Source organism: Polyergus mexicanus, unplaced genomic scaffold, assembly GCF_030449975.1.
Source record: "Polyergus mexicanus isolate NDT 795.1 unplaced genomic scaffold, iyPolMexi1.0 SCAF_10, whole genome shotgun sequence".
Lineage (NCBI taxonomy): Eukaryota > Metazoa > Arthropoda > Insecta > Hymenoptera > Formicidae > Polyergus > Polyergus mexicanus.
This window is the reverse complement of record NW_027223330.1, coordinates 5,878,749-5,906,419: the sequence shown is the minus strand read 5'-3', so window position 1 is coordinate 5,906,419 and position 27,671 is coordinate 5,878,749. Positions and strand designations below refer to the sequence as shown.

The following is a 27,671-nucleotide window of genomic DNA, read 5'->3' as shown; positions in this document are numbered from 1 at the left end:
AACCAGTATATGATATAATAAAGGTAACCCCATTACCTACTAACGATCATAAAAATATATTTACGCACGCGGAAATAAACCACGAAATAATCGTAGTTAATAGAGAAGGATTAACGTATATTATAATAACGGAGGACGATTTAAAAAAGTGTATCAAAATAAATTCTAGATACATGTCCGAGAAAACACAACCAATACACCGTATTAATTCAAACGCGCCGTGCGAAATACAAATGTACTTGCAACCACAAAACCAGAACGAGGCTTGCAAAAGTAAACATGTAATTGCGACAGAAACAATATGGATACCGTTACAACAGCCACTTACTTGGCTATATTCAACTGTACGCGAACAATCAATAATAATTCAATGCAAAAAGTATAACGAGATTAGAAAAGTAATGAAAGGAACAGGGCAAATTACTCTTCAAAATAAATGTAAATTAATAACAACAGAAATGATGATCCAACCAAAAGAAGTCATACAAGGTAGCGAAATAGAAACGTATTTACCGGAAATTAATATTACATTTATACGAGACAATACAGACATACTAGACACGAAACAACAGAATATCGTACAGCATTCAGAATTAACAGAACTAAAAAATAAATTAAAAGAGATGAACAACGATTTGCAAGACAATAACAACAAATTCTTCACACAAAAACAATTCGTATATCCTATGGCGACAAGCGGAATAACCACAATAATTATAATAATATTAATAATTTATATAATTATGAAAAATAAAAAGAAATATACGAGACGACCGTCAGTCAGGATATACGAAGAAAACGAACCACGTATATCATACGGATTCCCAAGACCCATACTAAAACGTAGTTTAAGCACACGGTTTTAGAATAAGAAACGATTATATTCATATTATATACGGGAAAAATATTGTATATTAGAATAAGAAGAAATTTTGTTTTGCGAAAAACGTCACTTTTACACCTCCGTTTTTCTTTTTCTTACGGGGGAGGGATGTTATAGCCCGAACAGACTATACACGAATTATTAAATATACTATTCTAAATACATATTATTTTATATGATTGCTCAACGTGTAACGCGAATACAGATCACGTTACGAGCGTTGACCGAACAAAGCGCTAACAACGCGAGCCACGCGCTAAGCCCGAGCGACCGTGCAATCATTTCATTGCGAAAACGCGGAAATCAGGGCAAGCGGAAGAAGGACATTGCGAAAATGCAACGTAGAAGTCCTACTTAGAACTTCTTAGCTTGCATCCGGATATTGCCAAAATCAAGCGACACGACACACAGCCTTGTCGCTAAACGACCTCCTCCCGGGAAGCCAAGGGGAGTTAATAAAAAGGCCCACCGCTAACGAACGGCGGGCAGTCTTTACCATTAATATTACGCGGGCAATCTTTATTCCTTTACGCGAACAATATCTCTAACAACCGCAAGTGTCAAAACGAGTATCAATAATTATTATATTATTGAATAGCCACGCAGTCGGCAGAAATATATACGAAAAAGCGAGAGGCGAGCCTCGAGACCGAAACTCGACTCTAGACACGCGCACGTTAAGATATCCGTTATCGTGATACGCGACGCGAGCGAATGTGCGGGAACATTGTAATCAAGCCAAGTCACAAATAAAATAGATATTAATATATTTATTTAACTGCAAAGGTGTCATTTTTTAAACAATTAAAAAACAGTGAAGTTCTCAGGCGGAGCCCGAATTCCTAAATTCCTTCCGGCAAACGATCCCAACTACCGTGCCTCTCCGGAGGCACAACATAATATTTGATACATATGTTCCTTAATGAAATCTCAAAAAGAATCGAATGATGTCAAGTCAAGTACATTATTTTGATTATATCTCTTTAAAGAAGATTCAGACGTAATTTCGTCATTCTTTATTTTTAATTAATTTTGACTTCAATTCATTTTCCAGAGATGGGGCGTGACTTATTTATGATATACCCTGTATATTAAAATAGCGCACTTCTGAAATTTTAATCGCGTTTTCTCCAAATTGTGATGTGATGCAACAATTTAGAAGTTAGAATCATATTCAACATCAAACAATTTTTAATTTTCAAAAAAAAAAGAAAATTATTGCTCTTTTTTTGTTTGTTCAAAAAAAATTATTATTTATTGAATTATGTAATTAATCGATATAATATAAAGAATATAATAATATCAATAATACAGCGTACATGAAAGACAATTCTTTAGCAATATTAAGAACAATAAAATGTAATTTTAAGGAAATTATTTATTCACAATACAAATCATAATTAGTTATAACTCTTTTTACACTCTTCATCATAATTAATTACTTCTTTTTACACTCTTACGCTCAGTATCGTTATTAAATCTTAAATATAAACTCAAGATTTTCTGATGGCTCATACCTTATAACTTTTAAAAATATATGTATTTTCGCCTTCTTTTAAATTTTTTTTTTTTTATAATATTAGAATTCACATGGAATTCTACGATTTTCAGATCATCTCGGAAAAAGCATTTTACAGATTCTTAGTTTCATTTATTCCACCGAATTTGGTTCTGGAATCTTGCTGTTTATTTAATCAATTTCGCATTCTTCCCTCGCGGATAAGAATAGCTTTTGTATAGTATGCGTAGCTTTAACTAAAACGTAAAATATATATATATGTATATATAAATTAAATTTATAATCACAGAGACATCATAAAAATTCGCTTAATAGTCCTAATTAGTAGTCTGATTTTAGTCCTATTCTTAATCAGTTTAACGTTTGCAAATTTCTAAATGCTACTTTGACTAAATTGCGATCAACTTAATACTTGATTAATTTGATAAAAGACTAACAATAAAACTTTGGACTTTCTATTGTATTTCTAATGATTCTAGATGAAGAAACTGGCAAATAAAAGTCGAAGCGCGCTTATTAGTGCGCAAACTTTTTGTTACTTAATTTCATTGACAAGTATGCATTAAAAATGTACATTTTTGATTGTTTTTTAGTCTATCTTCATATACATTGGTAACAAATTATAAAAATCAATTTCATATTAAATATTTTAACTTGCTCAATACGGTTTGCTACAATGTATATTCCAAATTAAAATCAGTAAATGACAAGTAATACTAAGGAACGACTCATCAAAACCGAATGTCCATACAAGCCAGTCGATAACATCATCGTCACATGTATATCCGTCGATGGTCCAATTCATACTGATGTGTAATGATGTAATGATGTAATGATATAATTCCAAAACCAGCCAACCATAGTCTTTCAATTCTTTAGAGGAATAGCTGCGATTGGCCAGTTCCAAAACTATGAATGCGATAGTTTTTTTTTTAATTTTTGACAAGTTTTCTACTATTAAGGCAAATGCGTAGTGTAAATCTTCAGTACCATTTTGCGGGTTCAGGCCATTTTTTGTCGCTTATTGAACATTTCAGAGACGATCTTGTTACTGCGCAAAATTTCATTATCTAAAATTTCGACTGCATCCAAATCCAAATTCATAATTGGATTCGAATATGGAATCTGTTATGATCGAGAGCAATGATTTTTATATAGTTTTGAAGTTCGGAAATTCGTTCCTTTTGCTATCTACAAGTTTGTCCGACATAAGAAATTGCGTCGCAATTTTTGCATGAAGTTTTAAACACAAGTTGTTGCATGAATCCTTAGGGATTGAATCTTTTTGTACGTTGACAAAACCACGAAATTAATTAAAGCCGGCATATAATAATCTCGTGTCAAGGTCATGAAGAACTTGTTTAAGTTGTTCGGAAAAGGTTGAAATATAAGGTACTGTAAAGAATAAACGCGGTGGTTCATTTTCTCTGGTCACAGCTCTCGTTTGATCGATGCTGCGTGCGCTATTCGCGTATTTCCAGATGTACGGGGGGAGGCGGTCGGAGATCGAGTACTCTCGATCGGGCGGAGACTCTCCGTCCCTACTTTCGTACGCGGATTCGATAGCTCGTCGGAATCGAGAAATCTCGACGGGGCAACGAACTCGCAAACTCACGGTCCGTCTAGCTGGAGCAGTCGGATAGAAGACTGGATATCAACGAGAGCGGCCAACACTCCACTCTCGGTCAGACGGTCGGAGGTTGGCGAGGATTTCGGAGATGGCGCGGAAACCGAGAATGTTCGGCAGAGGCTGCGAACTCGTCAATTCCATATTCCGTCGTTGCTTCGAATAAAAAGAATATCAGATATCTATCGGGGTATCTCGGAGCGTACAGCTCGAAAGGTTTTAAGTATCGGTCTGGTGCTGAGATGTAATCCGGCGGCCTTTTTATACCGAGTGCTTAACGGTAACCGCGTCGCTTATTCTGGTGGGGATAACGACGCGTTGTTCATGGAATCGGTAATTAGCGATGCGCGCCGCTACCCCGCGGCGGGAAAACAACGCGGCGTTTCGATATCGGAGCGCTTGGTACTTTTCGGAGGCGTTCGACGGTACTCGGATTTCGGCCGTAATGGCAGCCCAGTATAACGGCTGTACGGTATCTCCGTTATCGTCTTCGGATTGCATAGTATAAAAAGGGCGCTAAGCGCCTCTACCTCTGCCCGGCTGGTGTTCGCCGGGCGGCAGACTTCCGGCTGGTCAATTGCCAAAGGGGTAACAAGGGGGAGGTGCATTGTTACACATTTTTTTTCAATGAAACTACCTCTCCAAAATACTATCCAAAGTTAAGTCTAATGGAGAAAAAAAGAGATAACATCCAATGATAGCAATTTAAATTGGTCATCTACGTATGTATCTGATAGTTTTTGAATCAATTCAAAGCTATTAGAGATATATAGCTACATACTCTAGGGATAGCATTATAAATGATGAATATTATTTAGAAATGTGGCTAAAGGATTTAAAGGGGTGCCGATCGAGGAAACGATGATCTTGAGCAGGCAGTTCGATTTATAAATTTTCGGTAATCCATAAGTTCTCGGTAAAACACCATATGTGCAGTTCGAACGCTTATTGTGTCAAAATATAATTGCGATTTTTTCATCTCACCAGCAATTTATGCAAACCATTAATCAATTTTCTAGTCAGTTTTTTATTAAAAACTGTATTGGTACTTTCGTCACTTAACATATCTATCATTTTATTTAAATAAATAACTTTATCAAAAGTAATCGTGACGTTGCTTTTATTTGCTCTCATGAAAATGATATTTGGAATCTCACGCCTGAATTTCCTGAGGTAAGGTTTGCTACGTGAATAAGTTGTTTATCCGTCATTGACCTTAAAAAAGAATGATTTATCAACTTATTAATTATTGGGGCAGAACGGTTTCCGATGGTGATTTGTTTATTGGCCGGAAATATTCTGATGTTGTGTTCAATATTCAATTTCATAGTTACACCCGAAATTCCATCAGAAAAATCTGCTATTGATAAACAATCGACATCCTTCTAGACAACAGTTATCCTCTGACTATTTCCAATGTGATTCGTGAACGTTTAAAAGTCTTATTTACAAAAAATCAAATGAAAGCTGTGACCAGAGAAAATAATCAACCAGAGAAACCGCATTCATTCTTTACGATATCTTATACTCCAACCTTTCCAAACGATTTAAACAAGTCCTTTGTGACCTTGACACGAGATTATCATATGCCGATTTTGATTAATTTCATGGTTTTGTCAACGTACAAAAAGGCTCAATCCCTAAGGATTCACGCAACAACTTAATATATAATACATTACATCTCTCGGTTATAACAAATCACAGACCCGAGACCAATCATGAATTTTATTGGGACAGAGTCGAAATTTTAAAATTTAGACAATAAAATTTCGCTCGGTAAAAGGCTCGTCTTCAAAATGTTGTTCATTTAACGGTAAAAGAATGGCCTAAACCTGCAAAATAATAGGGAAGGCTTACACTACGTATTTGCAATAATAGTAGAGAAAAGCAAAAATTAAAAAAAAACTCTATAACATCCATGGACAATTGCAGCTATTTCTCTAAAGAATTGAATGACTATGGTTGGCTGATTTTAGAATTATATCATTACATCATTACAACATCACGTTAGTTTACATTGACAGATATACATATGATGATGATATTATCGATTAATTTGCATAAACTCTATTTAGGTTTTGATGAGTTGTTCATGTCACTTATCACTTATGGATTTCAATTTTGATTTTCGATTATAACAACTAATATTGTGCATGTTAAGATTTGAATACAAATTTTATGTTTACATATTGTTATCTATGCTGAAGATGGATAAAAAAAACGATCTGAAACGTACATATTTAATACATACTTGTTAATGTAATTGAGCAACGAAAAGTTTGCATATTAATAACTTTGTGTGTGCCTAAGTTCTTATTTGCCAGTTTTCTCACCTGGTATCGTTAGTATTCTGAGCCTATTACTGTTATTATTATCTTTCTATTATGCATACGTTAATTATATTGTTAAAAATTTTGACATTAATCATTTTGCAAGTTTATCAACAATTAAGTTAATCAGAGTTCAATCAAGGTAACACTAAGATCTTTCTGCGTTTCTTCCACTCTCACTATTTCATATTTGTTACTTGCACATAAAATACACGCACAAAATAAAAATGCCTATTACGTATGCATAGAATAAAAATGTTCACATGATTAAAACGAGAGCCAATTAGAGCCTAAATGTAATAAGTGGTGCGTAATAAAAGAATATTTTTATTTCAAATGAATTTGCCAAACCTTTTGATCCTCTTCGGATCTTTCTCAATAATGACAAATAATTAAGTTAAACAAAAAAAAATCATAACACTAGTTATCGATAATATCTAGGTTATTATATTAGTGATGGAACGTATCGCAAACCAGATAATGTCGCGCACATGAATCCGTTCACATAATGAAATCAATGATGTAAAACAAATAAATTAAATAAAGATAGACAGCTGCAGAAATCGTTTTCATTAGAGTCTTTAAAATATCAGATTCATCGCATACCTATATCACTCTCATAACGATCTGATGTGTTCTTATAAAACGAAAAATGAAGCAAAGTTGAAAACATAATGTCGTTCAAATTATCCGTTAGTGTTGCCATAAGCCCAACATGTAGTACAAGAAAAATATCTCTCATGCGAGCACAATTTTTCTTTTTTTGTTTAACTTTATTTTTTGTTATTGAAAAGGATCCAAAGGATCGAAACGTTTGGCAAATTACATTTATTTGAAATAAAAATGCTGTTTTTATACGCACTATTTATTACGTCTAGGCTTTAATTGACCTTTGTTTATTATTTGATTTGTATCATTCAAATTTTATTTATATTAACTTTTATTATTTTAAAAGAGGAGCGTTTTATTTAATCACGTTGTAATTGATCACAACAGCAATCGATGCTTGAAATTTTTTCATTGATACAATTAATCAGAAAATCTGTATTGAATTAATTAATTCGTAATGTGCGCTATCGGATGCCACACATTAAAACATATTTTCATTCCATGCATATAATTAGAATGAGAATGAAGATTGAACAAAGAGCTTAAAATAACAGCTTTTCATCGATAAATAAGAGAGAGAGAGAGAGAGAGAAGAGAAAAATAGAAGAAGAGGGTTGAGAAGAGAATGAAAAGGGGAAAAAAGGAGGAGGAGAAAGCGGAAGAAAGAGGAGAAAGAAGCAAAAGTGAGGAAAAAAGAAGAAAAAAGATAAGAGGAAGAGAGGAAGAAAGAGAGAGGAAAAGAGAGCAAATGAAAAAGAGAGGAAGAAACGAGAAAAAGGGAAGGAAAGAAAGAAAAGAAAAATTTAATATTAAAGTTTAGATATTACATAAATTTTTAGTCATATTTGTGAAACATACGTACTGTTAATTTTCTGAAACCATATCGGTTTATTTTTCCAAGCGACACCGAAGAAATACGCCGGTATACCAGACGTAGTGATCAAAATACCCATGCCGAGTTCATATGGCCTTTCGTAACACGGTACGATAACCAGAAAAGCGCATAATGCTACAAATACTATAGGTATCCATAACGGTACCTAAAAAGATTTTTATTAAACATATATTGGGTTGAGTAAAAAGTCATTGCGTATTTTTGCAACAGATGGCATTAGTTCAGTTTTGGCAGTACTAGAGTCATTCACACATATGTTTATCATATATCGTTTAACAACTGACGGTTTAAGCTTCATTCTAAAAAAAAAATTGAGCGATTTGGTCGAGTTTTGGAGATTTTACAACAAGTTGAAGATGGAAGACCAAACTGTGCATTTTCGCTGTATTTTACTGTTTTACTTTCGTAAAGGAAAGAACGCGCGTCAAGCTTGTGAAAAATTGCGTAAAGTTTACGATGACGATGTTCTACAAGAACGTCAGTGCCAAAACTGGTTCAAAAAATTCCGCGCTGGTGATTTTGATCTCAAAGATGCTCCTTGGTCAGGAAGGCCCACCGAGGTTGATGACGACAAAATAAAGGCATTGATCAAGTCAAACCCACGTTATACGACACGAGAGATTGCAGAAACATTGAAAATCAGTCAAAAAAGTGTTCACGTCCACCTAAAGAAGCTGGGATACATAAGCAAGCTCGATATTTGGATTCCTCATGAACTCAAAGAAGTTCGTTTGACGGCGCGTATAAACATCTGCGATATGCTCATGAAACGTGAAGAAAACGATCCTTTTTTGAAACGAATGATAACTGGTGATGAGAAATGGATTGTTTACAACAATGTGGAACGCAAACGGTCTTGGTCCCGCCGTGATGATTTGCCTCAAACGACTTCAAAAACAGAACTTCATCAGAGGAAGGTTATGCTCTCAGTGTGATGGGATTGAAAGGGTGTGGTGTTTTTTGAGCTCCTACCAAGGAACCGAACAATCAATTCGGATGTGTACTGTCGGCAATTGGACAGTTTGAATAAATCTGTCATTCAGAAACGTCCGGAGCTCGTCAATCGTAAAGGAGTTGTGTTCCATCACGACAACGCGAGACCACACACATCTTTGGCGACCCATCAAAAATTATTGGAGCTTGGATGGGATGTGTTGCCCCACCCAGCATACTCGCCTGACCTTGCGCTGTCAGACTTCCACTTGTTTCGCTCTCTTCAAAACTCCTCAATAACGTTAAATTCAGATGAGGCGGTAAATCAGCACCTTGTTCAGTTTTTCGCCAATAAAGACAGGTCCTTCTACGAACGGGGAATTATGAAGCTCACCGAATGATGGCAAAAGGTCATCGAACAAAACGGAAAATATATCATTGATTGATCTTTGTTCTTTATATAAATAAATGACTTTAAAAAACATACAAAAAATACGCAATGACTTTTTACTCAACCCAATAGATATACAAACTCGTATATCATATCTATGAAATAATATATGTGAAGTAATTACTTTGATTGGTCGTTCCATATTAGGTCTTTTATAACGCAGCCACAAAATTCCAGCCACAGAGATCATAATGAAAAATGATTCTACTATGCTGCAATACGGAATCAGCACAAATATATCACTCGTACATAACATTAGAAGGGATAAAATACACTGCAAATACAAAAAGGATTAAGTCATAATATGAAAAAACTTAATTTAGCTGATTATTTAATATAAAAAAATATTTCACTTTTGCTTTTACCGCCATAGCTAGAAATAAGTAGTTTAATTAAGTCATAGCTATAAAGCAAGAATTTTAAAATTGTAACAAACTTAATTAGAAAATGTAATTAGCGTCATACACACCAGAAATATTAAGGCAGGTGTGGGTGTGAGTCTGGTCATGTTAATATGGCTCAGCATTGAGGGAAAATGACCATTTCTGGCGCCGACAAAGCACATCCTAGACGATGTCATAATATGAACGCTTAGTCCTCCGAAGGCGGATATAGCCACCATTACAGGTATCGTCCATGCCATGTATCCAAGAAGTTGATTGCCGAAAGTCTAATATATAAATACTGAATTCTGTAGAATATTTGATAATGCAGCTTTAACTGATACAATGTCATACATATGTATAAAAATATTGCTTACCACTGCGATAGCATTAGAAGCAATCATAGCAGTTGGTGTTACAACCGTTAAATAAGCAACATTCGCCATAACATATATCAAGGTCACTAATGGCAGTGATATATATATTGCACGTGGTAGATTCCTAACAATAAAAAATTATTGAATTGTTAACTTTTAACAAAAATACTATTAATATGTAAGCTAGAAAGGAATAGGACTAATAAGAACCAAGCGCGGTAAATATATGCAAATAATAATTATTATGTATATATGCATCTAGCACTATAGCCCCTGGTGGACTTGAGCTCAGGATTCTTCTCCATTCCTCTCTATCGCATGCTCTCTCCCTCCAATTTCTAATACCTAGCCTCCTCAAGTCTGCCTTCACTCCATCTTTCCATTTCAGACTCGGCCTACCTCTCACAGCATATACCCAGAAGCAAAATGATGCAAACTTTGCACAAAGTTTGCAGCAAACCCGAGCATGCCTTTACAGCAAAATTGTAACAAGGTGTGTTCGGAAAAAGCTTAGCTTTTGCTGGCAAGGCTCGTCGCAATAGTATGATGCAGATTTTACGCAAATAATAGAGCAAACCTTGCCGTGCACGGCATGACAGCAAATTTGTGGCAAGAACAGGACAAACCTTGCTGTGCACGGGATGACAGCAAATTTCTGACAAGAATAGGGCAAATCTTGCTGTGCACGGGATGACAGCAAATTTGTGACAAGAATAGGGCAAACCTTGCCGTGTACGGCATGATAGCAAATTTGTGATAATTCTCTGTATAGGATGATTCAGAAACTCTCTGCGACAAACTCTGAGGAACGATAAATCTCGCAGAGAGGAATATTTTTTGTGAAGCAATCCATCATGTTTTCTGACGCGTCGTTTAAGAATATGCGACCGAGCAGACAAGAGTCTTAGGTGGCATTTATTATAATTATGAGATGATAATAATATATGAATAATTGAAAATGAATTCATAACCCAGAGAAACAATCAGTCCAATATCTTAATTCCCTATGTTTGGGATTGTATCAGTAATTGAACTGATAGAAATAATTATATTTAAATCTTCTGTCAGTTGCTTTTTGCAAGCTTCATATACTTCTCATGACTAAAAATCAAATATATATATATATATACATTTTAAGTAAACAATAAACGGATGATTTAAACTTTTTTAGACATTTATCTGCCCGATCTAAGGGAGACAATTAGTCCAATATCTTAATTCCCTATGTTTGGGATTGTATCAGTAATTGAATTGATAGAAATAATTATATTTTAAATCTTCTGTCAGTTGCTTTTTGCAAGCTTTATATACTTCTCATGACTAAAAATCAAATACGAGATGGATGCATATAGCGCGTTGCATAACGATGAACAAACGAACTATCGGCTGATTACTATATTTTTGTAAAGTTTGTAATAAAGTAAAGTTGTAAATTTGCTGTCATGCCATGCATGGCAAGGTTTGCTCTGTTATTTGCATGAATTTTGCATCTCGTTGTGCCAGAGTATACTTTGTTCTGTTCTTTTCGTAAATATGTTATCATATTGTGTACAATAAAGTTTGCTCTGTTCTTGTCGTAAATTTGCTACTATAGCGTGTATAATAGAATTTGCTACTAATTGATGTAAAGTTTGTGTTACACCGTGAATAGCATCATACATGTTCTTCTTTGCGTAAAATTTACGAGCAAATCTTTTTCTATTATTTACAGCATCGTGAGACAAAAAATTTTGCCGTTAAAAAATTTACTTCGTTTACAATACTTAAATCAAGAAGAAGTAAAAACACTTCTGCTGGAAGACCGAACTTGCGTAGTATTAATCAGAGAAACAAATGACTATCAAAAACTAAAGCTGGCATTATGTACTTCTGGGCATACGTTAATTGCTAGCGGTTATTATGCATCACGAATACACATCAATCAGTTTTCAAGAAAAATCCTGAAATAACAAAAGATTTTTATTAATAGCTCTTTTCAGATGTTTCATGTGAGCGGGAAGCAAAAGTCACGGCTGAAGTTGGCTTTCAGAATAAAATGCTCGTTTATCTGTCGTAAACCTTAGAGAGTTTAAAACAAATGAATAGCGGATTCGGGAGATTGCCAAAGGTGACATATGATCACAGACTAAAATTAGTTTAATATAGTGTCAATCGGTCAGTCGGGTTCGAAATACGCGGCTGGAGCGAGAGTGTGCTGTGAAAGCGTGGTATCGCGCCGCATACATGATTTTCATCATTTTTTGTGAAGTACCTCTATGAAAAATTTGAGAAAAATATGTTAAAGCAGACATTTTAAGGTTTCTTTTTAAAAAAAATTGAAGGTGTAACTCTGAAACATAACCTAAAAAATTTTTTTGAAAAATTCAAAAATATTTTTTTACCTATATTTTGTCAGAATTTTTTTAAATTTATTCTTAAAATAGTCTCATTAATGTTCATAATATATATTTTTTTCATCAAAATTGGTTCAGCTGTTTTCGAGAAAAATCATGTTTTCGATTTTGCTTTCTCTCTCCATAGCTCTTACAAAAATGTGATTTTAAGGTTGATATTTGCAGGATTTTTTGGTCACATAAATGCCAATCTATAGTGTCAATCTAGACTTGATATGTGCGGAGGCAACTTTTACTTATGTTTATCTCCCTAGGCCCTAGACCCTTTGTGAAGATTTTAGCGACATATTTTATATCGAAAGAGATGCACTTACTTGTACTCCTATTATCACACATGAAAATTATTAAACATGGTTCGGGCCAACCATACACCCGTAAATATACGTTCGTAACGCTTATCAGAAAAACATAAAAAAGAAGTAAATCAGCAAATAAAAGATATGTTGAGACAAAATTATTAGACCAAGTACCAGTTAACGGAACGTTTCATTACTAGTGGTCCCTAAGAAGACCAATGCATCAGGTAAACAAAAATTACATATAGTCGTAGATTATCGGAAGTTAAACGATTTAATTATAGGCATTCCCATCACCTAACATAACGGACATATTAGACCAACTGGGAAACGCAAAGTACTTTACCACTTTGGATCTAGCGTCAGATCAGGTTATCACCAGATACCCGTGGCCAAGAACGATAAATGTAAGACAGCGTTTTCTACACCGTATGGACATTACGCACATTACGGACATTACATACACGGAATGCAATAAAATGCCGTTCGGATTAAAGAACGCGCCAGCCACATTCCAGCGATTAATGAACTTTGTGCTGACTGAAGTACAAGGAATCAAATGTCTAGTATATTTGGACGACATATTCATATACAGAACAAGTTTAAAGGAACATAATATACGGCTTATCGAAGTATTAAACAGATTGCGAAAACATAATTTAAAGTTTCAACCTGATAAGTGTAAGTTCCTCAAGAAGGAAGTAATATAATTAGGATATATAAGAACCGAAAACGGAATCATGCCTGACCCTTTCAAACTAAAAACAGTACTAGAATTCCCAATCAACCAAAGTGAAAGAAATACAATCTTTTATAGATTTAACGGGATATTATCGAAAATTTATAGAAAATTTCTCTAAAATTGCCAAATCTCTTACAAAATTAACGAAAAAAGGAGAAAAGTTCGAATAGAACGGAGAACAATAAAATGCGCTCGAGACCTTAAAAAATAAATTAATTACTGCCTAAAATATTCTGATTTCAGTCAAAGCAGTGGTATCAACGCAGAGTACTAAATGATGCCATCGGAGCTATATTGTCTCAAGGAGCAGTAGGCCAAGACCGACCGATTGCTTACGCCAGCAGAATATTATCACGAGCAGAACATAATTATAATATTACCGAGAAAAGAAATTATTAGCCATAGTATAGGCAGTAAAATATTACAGACCTTATTTATACGGTACTAAATTTAAAATAATAACGGATCATAAGCGATTGGTATAGTTATTCAATGTAGTCGATCCAGGATTATGTCTAAATAATAATCTAGATTAAAATTGGAAGAATATGATTATGAAATCGTATACCGATCCGAAAAAACAAATACAAATGCTGAAATACAAATGCGTTAAGTTACAAGATAGCTCTCAACCTAAAGAACAAAAAAGAAGATGTTAGAAATATAAGTTTAAATATTTGCATACTTCTGTTCAGTGTGTGTCAGGAGTGAATGAATGGTGCCATTTGTACAATTCTTTTTCCTTTTTGGTACTTTGGTTGGGCACTAGGATCTTTACTCAGCTCTTATTAACCCTATTCCTTCTCGACATTTTATATACAATATATATCAGAGCTTTTGTTTTTGTAATCAATACATTTCAATTTTTCTTTTTACAATATTGGAGAAAACCATGTATTTCTTCATAGAATAAATAGCTTACACATAAGGATCTTTCAACTCCTCCGTCATAAAATTCAAATAATTCCATCCCGAGTAAGAAAATATTCCAGAATAGAAGGCCACAGCAATTTTACCAGGATCAGTATTCGTGTTTTCAAAAGTATTTTCAAAATTTTCTGTGTGTCCTAATATAGTAAACTTTAATTAACAGAAGATATACCAAAATATATATAGTATAAATACAATATATACAAACGATTTATTTAAAAACTTACCCATGCAAAGCCAGATTAACCCAGCTAGAATAATAATCGTCAGAGCCCCGATTTTAGCAAACATAAATATATTTTGCATCTTAGAAGTTTCTTTTACGTCGTAACAATTGATGAACGTAAGGAAGCCTATAAAAAATATATAATATTTTATATTGCACGCACGCACGCACGGAACGCACATACGCACGCATACACATACACATAAGTATACATTATACAGGATGTATAGATTATATGTATATATTATACAGGATGTTTATTTAACAAGTCCGGCATTTAAAAAATTTAATTAAACTCATTAAGTGAAATTTATTCTGTTTGTTCGACCGCGTGTTCAATAATTCAAAAAGTTTTTATTGTATGAAAGCGATCAAATTTTTTTTCAACAAATGGTGCTAGTAAATCGATCGGTATAAAAGAAATAATTGTTTTTAAGAGAAAAAGTATGTAATTTACAATAAATTTTTTTTATTAATAATTGTTTTTTTGCACTAATTGATTTGTCTCATTATTCTATACATAAAAGTATTACAGTACGATTTTCGAAAACTAAATATTTTACAAGATATTTTATTTTTTATATCAAAATATGTCAGATTAAGATACAAAATAACTCGAAAAATATTTAATGGAAAAATATTTTATTATAGTGTTTTGAAAAGAGGAGTTATAAGAATATACAATAAAAAATAGAGGCTTCCATTAAAAAAAACGAGAGTGACCTTCATAACTTGAAAAGGTTACGAGTAAAAAAATTTTTTTACATGCGCTGTATTGCGGATTAAAAACTGTGATAATTTCTCTTATTAAACTTTCTTGTAATTTTAATCAGTTGTGAGAGATTTGCTCAAACATTTATAGACAGACACAATATATACCAGGGTTGGAAACATTACTCTATAAAAATAACGCGTTACCGTTACCGTTATTTTTTGTAAAAAGTAACTCGTTACCGTTACTCGTTACTGATTTTAAAAAGTAACGCCGTTACAGTTACCGTTACTTAGAAAGTAACGATTCGTTGCTTTTTTGTTATGTTTTTGTTTTTTGTAATGCTAAAATAAACTATTAGATTATAAAATTATTTAATAATCAATATTAAATGTAATAATCTAAATTAATCTCTATATAGTAAGCGTTTTTTATATTAAATTTATTTAATGATTCTAATTTTTTATGTTAATATTTTTACTTTTTAATACACTTATCTTTATAGGAATTTAAATTGTAATTTAATAAAATTTCAATTTTGTCGAAAATTTTTTATCAAATATTGTTTTTAAATATCGATAAGAGAAATATTGATATTATTAAGAGCGTATTCCAATATTCACTGTCAGTATTGTAAAATTTATAATTTACCCCAGACAGCACAAGGATGTCCTTAGGACGTCCAAAGGGCATCCAGGACATACATGTAGGATATCCTCAGGATATCCCATTGTAATCCTCGGATCTCCTCTGGATGTCCTGAGGAAGAGTAAATGATAGCCGTATATTAACCTCTGGAGAATCCAGGGAGATCCTGTGGAACATCCTAAGGATTTTTATAGGATATGTTAGGGATATTTTTCGTATGTTTCAAGGAGCAAATTTTAAAATTTCAATATAAATTAAAATTATGTTTTGTTATTTACTGCCAATATTAAAAATCTAATATTAAAAATAGTTCACCGTTCTTTAATATTTGAGGCTTTCGTGCTGTACATGAATATTTTAGGTTTGGCTCCCGGGTTTGAGTTGTGTAATATTTTCTAAACAATCCAATATCTGAATTCCCTATGTTGGGATTGCATCAGAAATTGAACTGATAAAAAATAATTACATTTGTAATTTCCTGTCAGTTGCTCTTTGCAAGCTTTATATAATTCTCATGACCAAATCTCAAATACGAGTTCGCGTGTCGCATAGCGGTAAACCAACGAACTAGCGGTTGAATACTATTATTTGTAAAATTTTTGGAATGTTGCGAACAGTAACATTTCTCATGAAATATTAAATAAATAATAATTTTCGATATATGAAAATGTGCGCATCAAATTCAATTATTAATATTAAACGAAATTAACGTTAACAATTAATTGCACATGTATATGCCCTCTGGAAATCCAAAAGACATCCAATATAATAGACAGGGCAGATATATCCTACAGACATCCAGGGGTTATCCAGTGGACATTTATAGGACATTAATACTTATTATAATACTTAAGATTTCTAAATTATATAAAATAGCCGACACAACTAAAAATAATTATGTATGCATATTAAACTTTTATAAATATAGATTTATAATAATATCTTCAAACATCCTACAAATGTCCTGAACCGTCCTGGACATATTCAGGATGATCCTGAGGATGTTTTGTGCTGTCTGGGACGTTACTATAGATATAGATTTTCAGTACTGGCAATGACTATTAGAATGCAGCCTGTTGATAGAAAGATACAAAATATTTTTCAAAAAATACATCTATTGAATAGATATAAGATAATAAAGAACCAAAAAATAACGATAAAACGGCTAATTCGTTACCGTTACTGTAAAAGTGTAACGACGTTACCGTTACCGTTACAAACAGAAAAAAGTAACGATCGTTACCGACAAAAAAGTAACTGTAACGGTAACGACGTTACAAGTAACGCGTTACTTCCCAACTTTGATATATACTAAGCGGTGTCTGGTAAAGATTGTGCCAGCGCTCGTGAGCAGATAAAGCACAGTAAACTGAAGGGAAAGTCCTGTATCATTTTTTTCTATAATGCTTAATAAAGGAGTTATTATCGAATATGGTAAAGTTTGACCAATCAGCGCAGACTTTTAGTCGAACGCACGTCGGTAGTGTGCGCCATCGGAGCGCTGACGCACACTACCAAGCGCACGGCTAAAAGTCGGTGCCAATTGGCCAGACTTTAATCAATAATAAATTTCTTTTATTAAGCGTTATAGAAAAAAAAGTTACAGGATTTTCCTGTTCAGTTTACTATGCTCTACTCGCTCACGAGCGTTGGCACAATCTTTACTAGACACCCTGTGTATATAGATATTCTTCTGAATGTGATCCATTAAATTGAGCATCGTCTTTGTAGGAATTTAAAAAGTCATCAAAAACAAAAAATAATTTTGGCCACGGCACACACACACACACACGCGCGCGCGCGCACACGCACGCGCGCGCACACACACACACGCACACGCACACGCACACGCATATTATGTTAACTTTTTTTTCATATGTTAAAATCTTACAAATTAACAAACACATATATTTACATAAGAACAGTCCCTTCAAATGTTAATGATCTTGACAAATGTTGTCAAAGTCACTGTCCTAAGTATTCTCTAAAAGATTTTAAGCGTTGCTCGTTTTTTATTACAAAGTTATTAACAAAAAAAGTTTATTAAATACATCTAATTAGTAACAAACAATTTTCTGACATTAATACTAAAAGAAGGATACACACACAATATTGTGACACAACATTTTATTTCCTCACTTCGCCCAGAAAGTTGCAAACCCATATAAAACTCTACAATTATAAATCATTCGCGTCCGAAGTACACAGCTATATGGGCTGAACCTCGCTTCTCACAAAAAGTTGCAAGCAAATTCATATGAAATTATATAATTATTAGACATCGGATTTTTATGTAACTGCATATTTTTTTAGAAAACAGATTGGAAAGTAAGATCAAAATAGAAATTTTATATCAAACAAGGCATTCTAAAAATGCATATTTACGTATATTGTGCGTATTTGCATATTTCGTGCATATTTGTATATTTTTTGCATATTTCCAAATATTTTATATATTTTAAACAATTTTATGTAGTTTATATTATAAAGTGGGTGGTTCCTTTTTATTTTCTAGTTCGTTTTCTCTACTTACAAGATAATTTTTTTGTCAGATAAGCGTCACAAATTTAAAGTCTTCAGTTTTAAGAAAATATTATTGTTTATTGTGATTTAAATTATAATTCTCTTAAATATTATCTTATTTTTAAAAAATGTAATTTATTTTGTATAATTTTTCTCATAAATTTTTTTATAAAATATAAATTTTTAAAGTAATTCTATTAATTAAAGTAATTTTAAAGCAATTTTAAAATAATTGTATCAATAGACAGTTAGAAAATTTTTCTCGTTCAATTTGGAAAAATCTTCTTGTTAAAAATATATTGGTTAAAATGCTTCTGTTCAATATTTAATATATTTAATATTATTAAAACAACTGAAAAAAGTGTACAATTAACACAATTGTCCACATATTTTTAATTTTACCCAATAGACACGTTCCATATTGTTCACAAGATTTATCTGTTAAAATTTACAGAAAAAAATGTTGATTTTATTCTATAATAAGAGTGAGAATGAGTGCAGACTATCAATAACTTTTTTTTAAGTTTTATTATTAAAAATATGTTGATTTTACATAAAATTTATTATATGTGGCATATGTGTATTAAGACTTTTGGACTAAAATGACACAAAGAAAACACAGTTTCAGTGTGGATATCAGTTTCAGTTGCGGGACACCCTATATACCATATATATATGATATATATACAGGGTGTCCCATTTTAAAGGACCCACTCAAATATCTCAGAAACACTGCGTTAAATCAAAAAATGTTTCAAATAAAAGTTGTGTGGCTTCAAGGGGGCCATAAGATGGTGACAATTATTTGACCTTGAAAAATCATTTGAAGGTCATGTGAAGGTCAACTTTAAAATCTTAAATGGACACCTCCATTTTTTATTTAGTATTCTTGTAGCTGACATCTTGTAGCTGGCATGAGAGCTTTCCAAAACACTATAATAAAGTATTTTTTATTAAGTACTCTTTGAGTTATTTCATATTTTAGTCTGACATATTTTGATATAAAAAATTAAATATCTCGTAAAATATTTAGTTTTTGATCATCTTACCGTAATACTTCTATGTACAGAATAATGAGACAAATCAATTAGTATAAAAAAAAAATTGTTTTTAAGAAAATTATTTACAATGTATTTTTTTAAACAATTATTTGTTTTTTTTGGCACTAATTAATTTGTCTTATTATTCTGTACATAGAAATATTACGGTAAAATTATCGAAAACTGAATATTTTACAAAATATTTTATTTTTTATATCAAAATATGTCAGATTAAAATATAAAATAACTCAAAAAGTACTTAATAAAAAAATACTTTATTGTAATGTTTTGGAAAGCTCTCGAGTTAAGCTATAAGAATATGTAATGAAAAATAGGGGGTTCCATTTAAGAAACTCAAAGTAATTTTTGACCTTGACGGTGCTATTTAAGGTCATACTAATATTGTATAATGCGCCATTTAGAGCTCTACAACTTTGGTTCGAAACATTTTTCTCAGAAAAGTTTCATTTTCGATATATTTGACCGTTTCCAGACTTTTCTAACACCCAGTATATATGTATATACATATATACATATTATCTATATTATATTAAATTAACAAAAAATTTGTGTGGACCATTTAGCACATGCAATAAATGTTGAATTTTACACAAACTTTTTAATTGTGTATAAGTAAAATAATAAAGAAACATTTAAAAAATGTATTTACTCAGTTCCAGAGATGAATAACATTCACGTACCCAATGAGCAGACAATATTTTTAAAAATGTTTTTAAAAATTTTTTAGAAAAGATTTTAAAAATAATGGGTTAAGTCTCTTTTTAATCATTAAAAAATATTTATATTATCATTTGCTATTTCAAATAAATATTTCATGTAAAATTAATAATTAATAAATATTAAATAAATATTATTTTTACAATCAATTATATAATGTATAATTGTTCAAAATTGAAACATTAAAGTTCGTGTCTAAATTTCAACGGCGAACGTCGCCGTTATAGTCAAACAATTACCTCGAAAATCAAAACACGAGCGAGAACAAACAGCGCCGCGGTCATCCGCTCGGTGCGTTATTCTTATAGTGAAAAGCTGTAACAAACAGCTGGTTCTAGAACATTCGATGCCGAAAAACCCTTGTTATTTCTATCGGCTAAGCGCGAGCTTCCGCGGTCGGTCGATTTAATCTGCCTGCTACGACGATTCGAGCCGGTCGACATTCATCGATCTCAATCAATTCTCTTTCTCTATTCTCGTTGGAGTTAAAGTGGCTTACTCGTCTCAAAATCGTTCCAAATTGTCTCGCATCCGATCGCGTTCATATTCTCAAGGCGGTCAATTCGATAAAATCTCAAATCGTATTCTTTCATTATTTAATGTTAAGATAGTGTAACATTGTGTAAGTGAGGAATCCGAGAGCTCTTAATCATTCACCGCATCGCGTTTGTCTTCTGCCTCGCGCTAAAACTAATCCTGCGTTCGCGCTCAAGATTTCTGTTCTCGCGAAGTCCTCTAACAAGAGGACCTTCAAGATTTCCGAAACGCGGAGAAAGGCAGGTTAGAGACAGACATTAAAAAGATTTGCAATCTTAAACGCGGGATACGTATCGTCGCTCGCTCCCCGGGTTTTCGAATAAACGTTCTTTAAAACCTACGCTCACGTGAGTAATTTCTTTAATTCATAAGTAGTTAGTGGGCACTATGGGGCGTCAAAACAAACCCCCACTCCTCGGCCACTGGCGCCGACCCCTGCTGTGCCTGTCTGGAGCCCTCCCCCCTAAGGGTGTCTGTGGGAAAAAAGTGGAGGGGCCTCGTGGACGTCTACGAGTCAAATTTCCATTTAAATTTTTTATTTTTTTATTTTTTTATTTTTTTTTTTATTTTTTTTTTTTCGGTCGCGTGAACATGCTCGGGTTCGAACCTGGGTCCTCCACCTCTCGAAACAGGGTCCTAGTATGCTGAGCTATCCGAAAACTTATTAGAATAGAAGTTAAATGTAGTATTTATGGAGAGTAGTTCTTTATTTTTTTATTTTTTATTTTTTTATTTTTTTTTATTTTTTTTTTTTTTTTTCGGTCGCGTGAACATGCTCGGGTTCGAACCTGGGTCCTCCACCTCTCCAAACAGGGTCCTAGTATGCTGAGCTATCCGAAAACTTATTAGAATAGAAGTTAAACGTAGTATTTATGGAGAGTAGTTCTTTATTTTTTTTATTTTTTATTTTTTTATTTTTTTTTATTTTTTATTTTATCGGTCGCGTGAACATGCTCGGGCTCGAACCTGAGTCCTCCGCCTCTCCAAACAGGGTCCTAGTATGCTAAGCTAGCTGAAAACTTATTAGAATAGAAGTTAAACGTAGTATTTATGGAGAGTAGTCCAGCGCTAAGATAGGGGTCCTGGCGGTCCGATTGGTTCTCCCTATAGTGCCCAGTCCTCCGATAGGTTCCGACGGTTCCGTCGATTTAAAAAAGTGGGTTGGAAAAACGAGCCAAAAAATAGTGCGAGGGAGAAAGCGGGCAAGATGTCTGCCGGAAAGCAGACGTGACAACAACCGACAAAACGGCGACTGTCGAGACTGGAGACGCGTCTAGACATAAGCATAAGGCATCCAGCTTCCCCTCCCCTTACGGAAAACCGAAAGATATCGTGCGGTATACAACATCGTCCTATCGCCCCCCTTAGAGGAAAGCCAGGGGAGATGTACGCTATATGTCGCCCACCCTCTTCCACCCTTCCTGTTGAAAAGAGAAAGTTGGATAAGGTACCGCTAGAATAAACTAGATGCTATGACGTGGTAACGAACACGTGCGTGCATGTACGGGTACGATTGTCCGAGGGGGGTGCGCCCCGCTGCACAGATAGACATACGGTAACAACATCGCTGGAGACGTTAGAAAGGGTCTTGGAATATATACGGGTACCTGAGGCTGTTTGACGCTGAGACTTAGGACGGAGACTATGACGTCACGGAGACGTCGGGGGAAGAAAGGATAGGAAAAGAGAAAATGTTTTTACGTAGCATTATTTTAAAAACAGTTTTATTTATATTTATTTATATTTCTTACATAAGAATATTATGCTTTGTACAATAAAAAATTATTTTACATAAAAATATTTGTACAATAAAAATTCTTATTTACAATTAAATATAACTATATTGCGTAGCAAAAAAGATTATCTCTTAGCACGAGGGAAAATACGCGAATTCGTTATATTGCAACTTTAAAAACGAGAGTTGAGAAAACACAGAAGAAAAATTACCGTTCTGCTACATAGCCGTATGGTAACGAACAATGACTATTGATAAATTTACGTTTCATCAATACAGGAGCACATACTTCAGTTTCATAGCGTGTTACCAGCTCATGAAACACAGTACGCCAAATTGCTCTAAACCGTAAGTTTATCGAAGTTCCAGCCGATTCTTCCTCATTTTCTTCATTTTCCCCTACCCTTTCTTTAGCTAACATCAAATTTCTAATACTAAGAAAATTGATTAGTTGAGAGTTTTCAAAATTTAAGGTTATGCCCTTCACTTTGCAGCATTCGTGTGTTCGTCCGTCCGGTGCACGAACAATGTACGTATAAAATTTAGGGCACCAGATACGAACGTCTCGATATAGCTACCGCGGCCGTAACTTTCAAGTTCGTCCGTCATATCGCCTAGAAAATTTCCCGTACGTGGTTCATACGTTCGGGTCACCGCTACTCACGTAAATACATGAATCCGTATCATAATACAAAACGCGACGATCTAATCGCTCTAAATAAGAATATAATTTTAAACGCGTCTGCGCCGTCGTATATGCAACTATTACAACATTCGTTATCGGTGAGGGAATGACAGCGTCTTGTCGCAATCGCCACGAAAGATATATTACTTCGTCGTTTACGGGTAATATGCCGGTTATCTCGTGCTCAGCACTCATCATCAATGTCGCAAAACGCTGAGGCGTTCTCACGACTTCGGTATTTGGTAAATTGGATCGCTGACCGAATTTTCCCCAAAAAGAATTTAAGCACAGCTTCGCGACAGAACGTAAACCGGGATTCCGAGTAACGTTACGTTTATCAAGAACGATATCTTCGGTTTTCTCGTACTCCCTCAGATATCGTTCTTTAGCATCGTCGTCGTTTTCCCCGCATTCACACGGCCATCCACTGGCTTCTTGTTTAAGCTGCAAGAATGTATTTATATATTCGGTGAACAATCCGCCTTGACGTGTCGTATGATCGAATTGGCTAACTTTATATTGCCAAATCTCGCTTACAGCTGTCACGAGATAATCCTTTCCGTTGGCCTTGCGTAATTCACAGGTCACCCACGTACCCTCGAATTCGCGTTCACGAGCATCGTCATGTGTACAGGGCACCTGCGAAAATGTTTCGCAACAACTGCGGCATAAAGCAAAAAGCAATTTTCCCTGCACACGATATGGGAGTACCGGATGAAATAGGTCGCGTGGTGGGAGTACTCTGCAACGTATGAGCCCTTCAATCGTATCGAAATTATAATTCGGTGCCCTTCCGATTATTGCGGAACATTCCTCGCCGACGTAAATATCCGGATGGTCGATTGGGAACAAAGAGGGTACAAAGAGCACACGTCCACGTATCGTATTTTCTCCGTACCCGTAACCTCATAACGAGTCACGATATTTCCCGTGCGGCTGCCGAAAAATGCATCGCGAGGATCGAGCGGAGATGTTTCCACCATCGGATGATTTTCGAGATATTCGCGCATTTCGTGATTATCGCGTCATAATTTATCAAAATTATTTTTAACAAAAAATTAATTGTTCAACCAAATCTTTCTTTCATTGTCAATATTATAGATCTAAATTTACTTCCGAGATGTAAAATATCATCCGCTAAGTCTGCATATTTTTCTTCCTATATAAGTTGCAAAGATCATCAAGCGAATTATCTTTTCAAATAAACATATTCAAATAATCATCAAACAAGAGAGTCTTTTCAAATAAACAGTAAGATGTACCGACACTATCTGCGCACGTACAAATTCGATACGATACAACACACACAAATAATATTGTTTTCTAAAATAATAAATTATTGTTTATTTTACAATCACCAAAACAATGAACAGCTAAAAGCACTTATTAATAATTATAAATTATTTTACTTTAACAATAAATTTGTATTTTTAAATAATTAAATTGAATCAGCAAAAATTGTTCTATTTCACCGAAAAAAGAAGTTTTGTTGTAACATTAAACTTGTTAAATTCGCTCAATTTAACAAATTTTTAATTTAATAAAATTTTTATTTGTTAAATTTGTCATATTTAATTTTTAATATTAAATTTGTTTCTTTATTTTGTTATAATATTAAATAATTCATTATAATAGCAAAATATGGACATATTTTTCATATATGCAATAACAACAATTGTATTACTGATTAAAATTCTTTTTCTCTATTAGATCAAAAAACATTTTAATAATTGATAATGATATGTTTATGAAAGTTTACTCTATTTAACTATTGAAAAAAAGTTTTGTTTTCTTACGATATTAAATTACTATTTATACACACACATTTACATCGCAAAAAATATAACCGATACTTTACTATAAGATTTTGTTATACTATTAGTAAGATTCTTTTCATTCTTACCTCTAAAAATTCGGGTTTATAGATATGAATGAACGGTTTCATGCCAACCCTAATTATAAAAATACCTTCTTTAGAATGAAACATATATTGCTCAAGCCATTGTTTGCGTTCTACGATAAGTACATAATTAGATATTTAGTATTACTTTGTTTTTGTGACAAAATTTACTAATTATTATACTGATTTACAGTAAATGACAATTTTTTTTTTCATTTATTAATTCCTTTAAACTTTTTACTAAAAATATATAAACAATATTTGTAAAAGCATATAATAACAATATCTTATGTATAAGATTTTTACCATAGTCCGTTTGCTTCATTAATTTAAATGCCATGCTAAAAGGAAATCTACCGATCTGAGAAATATTTTTGAGCTTTTGTCGAAGAACGTATTGATGATGTACTATCGATATAATTGCGGGAATTATTAAAACTACGAACAAGGCGCACAATATCAAAAAGATTAAGTCCATTTTTGTAGCCTGTAAATATATTAAACAGCCCAAGTTACCAAATATGTAATGCATAAATTATTATAAATACTTTGTAAGATTGAATTTTACACTCACACATTGACAAATATTTTATTGACGCGATGTTTATATCATTATTATCTTTATTAATTCAGAAAATTATATAAAGATACTTTATTAAAGAAGATGGAATATAATATGTATATAAATATATATCATCGATGAAAATTGAGTATAAAATTAATGGTTGAGAATATTTCGTCGGCAAAACATTTCTCGATTATTTCTATGTAACTCGTCCAAATTTGCAATCTGTGTTCATTAATCGAAAGATTCACGAGATAAATTATTTATATTCATGCAATAAATTATTTATATTTTATTTTTCTACCGTATTTCATTGAGTTTTTGAAAAAGTTTTGCGGTTTAAAACGTATAATTATTCTTTTTTGCTTCCTCATAGAGGAAGCTTTGTTTTTGTGACAAAATATTTTTTCGAATTTTTTATGCCAATGTGTTCAAAATGTTCCAAAACGTCAAAAAATTATATTCCTAGAAAATGTATGTATCTGTGTATGTATGTATGTATGTACGGAATGTTTGTACAACTCTAACTTCCGCAATTTTTGAGATATCTGATCAAATTTTTTTATATGAATAGATTATTATAAAAGGATGGTTGGTTATGAATTTGGTGATAGAGTCAGCATCAGTGAAAGAGTCCATTTTCTATAAAATTTTGAATTTTTTGAAAAATGTATGTATACGAATTATACTCGGAAATAATTTTCGCAAATTCTGAGATATCGGGTTAAATTTTTTACATAAATAGAGTATCATCAAAAACGCTGAAAGTGAAGATAATTTCCAGCACGTGCAAAAATGTTTTGGTCAACAACGAAATATTAGTATTGAAACAGCTATCAAGGCATTAAAATGCATTACTGACAGCTCCGTCTTTTAAACTGTTTATCAATGTTTCTTGTGTGTTATCTTTTCTTATAATAAAATTAATTAAGTTTTTCTTAAATGAGTTTTTATATTTCTGAAAATCTATAATCTACAATGTAAATGTATAATTTATAATTATATAAAATTAAAAAAGTATGTAAATTAGAAAATAGCATATTGCTTCTTTATCTTCTATATCTTTTTATTTCGCTCACAAAGTTTCCTCTATAGGGAAGTAAAAATTGAAAAAAAAACCCGCTTACTTTAAGGAACTTAAGTTTTGTGAGATAAAATAAAATAATGAGGAAGTAATGCGTAAGTTTCTAATTTGCATGATTTTCAGTTTGTTTAACAATAATTTTAAGATATGATATATATACGTGTTCACAAAATATTAAAGCAATATTGAATTTCAAATTTTTGATTAAACGTACATTTGAGCATAAGCGCTCCATCATTACTGTTTAATTGAAATATATGTACAGTATATAACCGAGTTTCAAAGAATTATAATTTGCAAAATTAAGTATCCGCCCGTATTTTGTTTCATGAGTTTCATTATTAAATTATTACATTTTAACTTTGCACGAATTACTTTGTGTCTTGAAAAAAATAAAAAGCAAAACCACGAATTTTATCTAAATGATACTGAAAAAATGCAAGATTTCGGTACTTACTGTTTGTTACGTTGGAGCAAACAATAATGCTTTGCCAAAATATTTGTCACTTTTAGCAAATATCGCTGCGCTTTACTACTAATTATAAATCATAATTTATCGTGCTTTATATATAAATATAGTATAACTAAATATAATAAAATAACCGAGAAAAAGAGAGAGGAGAAGAATAGATGCTTTAAAAAAGATGTTTTAGAATAACTTTTTTTTAAAGCAGAATATTATATAATTGTTTTTACTTCTTCTCGACATAAGATTCGATCACGAAATGTTGCAACTTAATCTTTATTATTCAAGTCTTAATCTTTATTATTTTATCCTATCTTATTTTTATTTTTAATTCTCATTTTGCGCGACTCGAACCAGCAATATATAATATGCAATGCAATACACACAACGGAACCGTATCACTTATTTTATATGATTTAGTACTCTGCGTTGATACCACTGCTT

At 32.8% G+C, this 27,671-nt stretch overlaps 1 protein-coding gene across 6 annotated transcripts in view; it reads right to left on the bottom strand.

Moving 5' to 3' along the window:
- Positions 1-2,293: 2,293 nt before the first annotated feature.
- The window catches only part of Gb (solute carrier family 7 member genderblind), an 89,982-nt gene continuing 64,604 nt past the window's right edge, over positions 2,294-27,671 (bottom strand). For 4 of the 6 annotated variants that reach the window (XM_070302846.1, XM_070302845.1, XM_070302848.1 and 1 more), the window contains 7 exons: positions 14,596-14,721; positions 14,361-14,505; positions 10,008-10,131; positions 9,717-9,917; positions 9,372-9,521; positions 7,831-8,008; positions 2,294-2,638 (listed from right to left, as the gene is read on the bottom strand). In XM_070302846.1, the coding sequence (XP_070158947.1) occupies positions 2,574-2,638; positions 7,831-8,008; positions 9,372-9,521; positions 9,717-9,917; positions 10,008-10,131; positions 14,361-14,505; positions 14,596-14,721 (989 nt within the window). In that variant the 3' untranslated portion in view covers positions 2,294-2,573. Of the gene's footprint in view, positions 2,639-7,830; positions 8,009-9,044; positions 9,164-9,371; positions 9,522-9,716; positions 9,918-10,007; positions 10,132-14,360; positions 14,506-14,595; positions 14,722-27,671 lie in introns of those variants that run through there. The other 2 variants (XR_011447452.1, XM_070302849.1) reach the window with 2 other exon arrangements.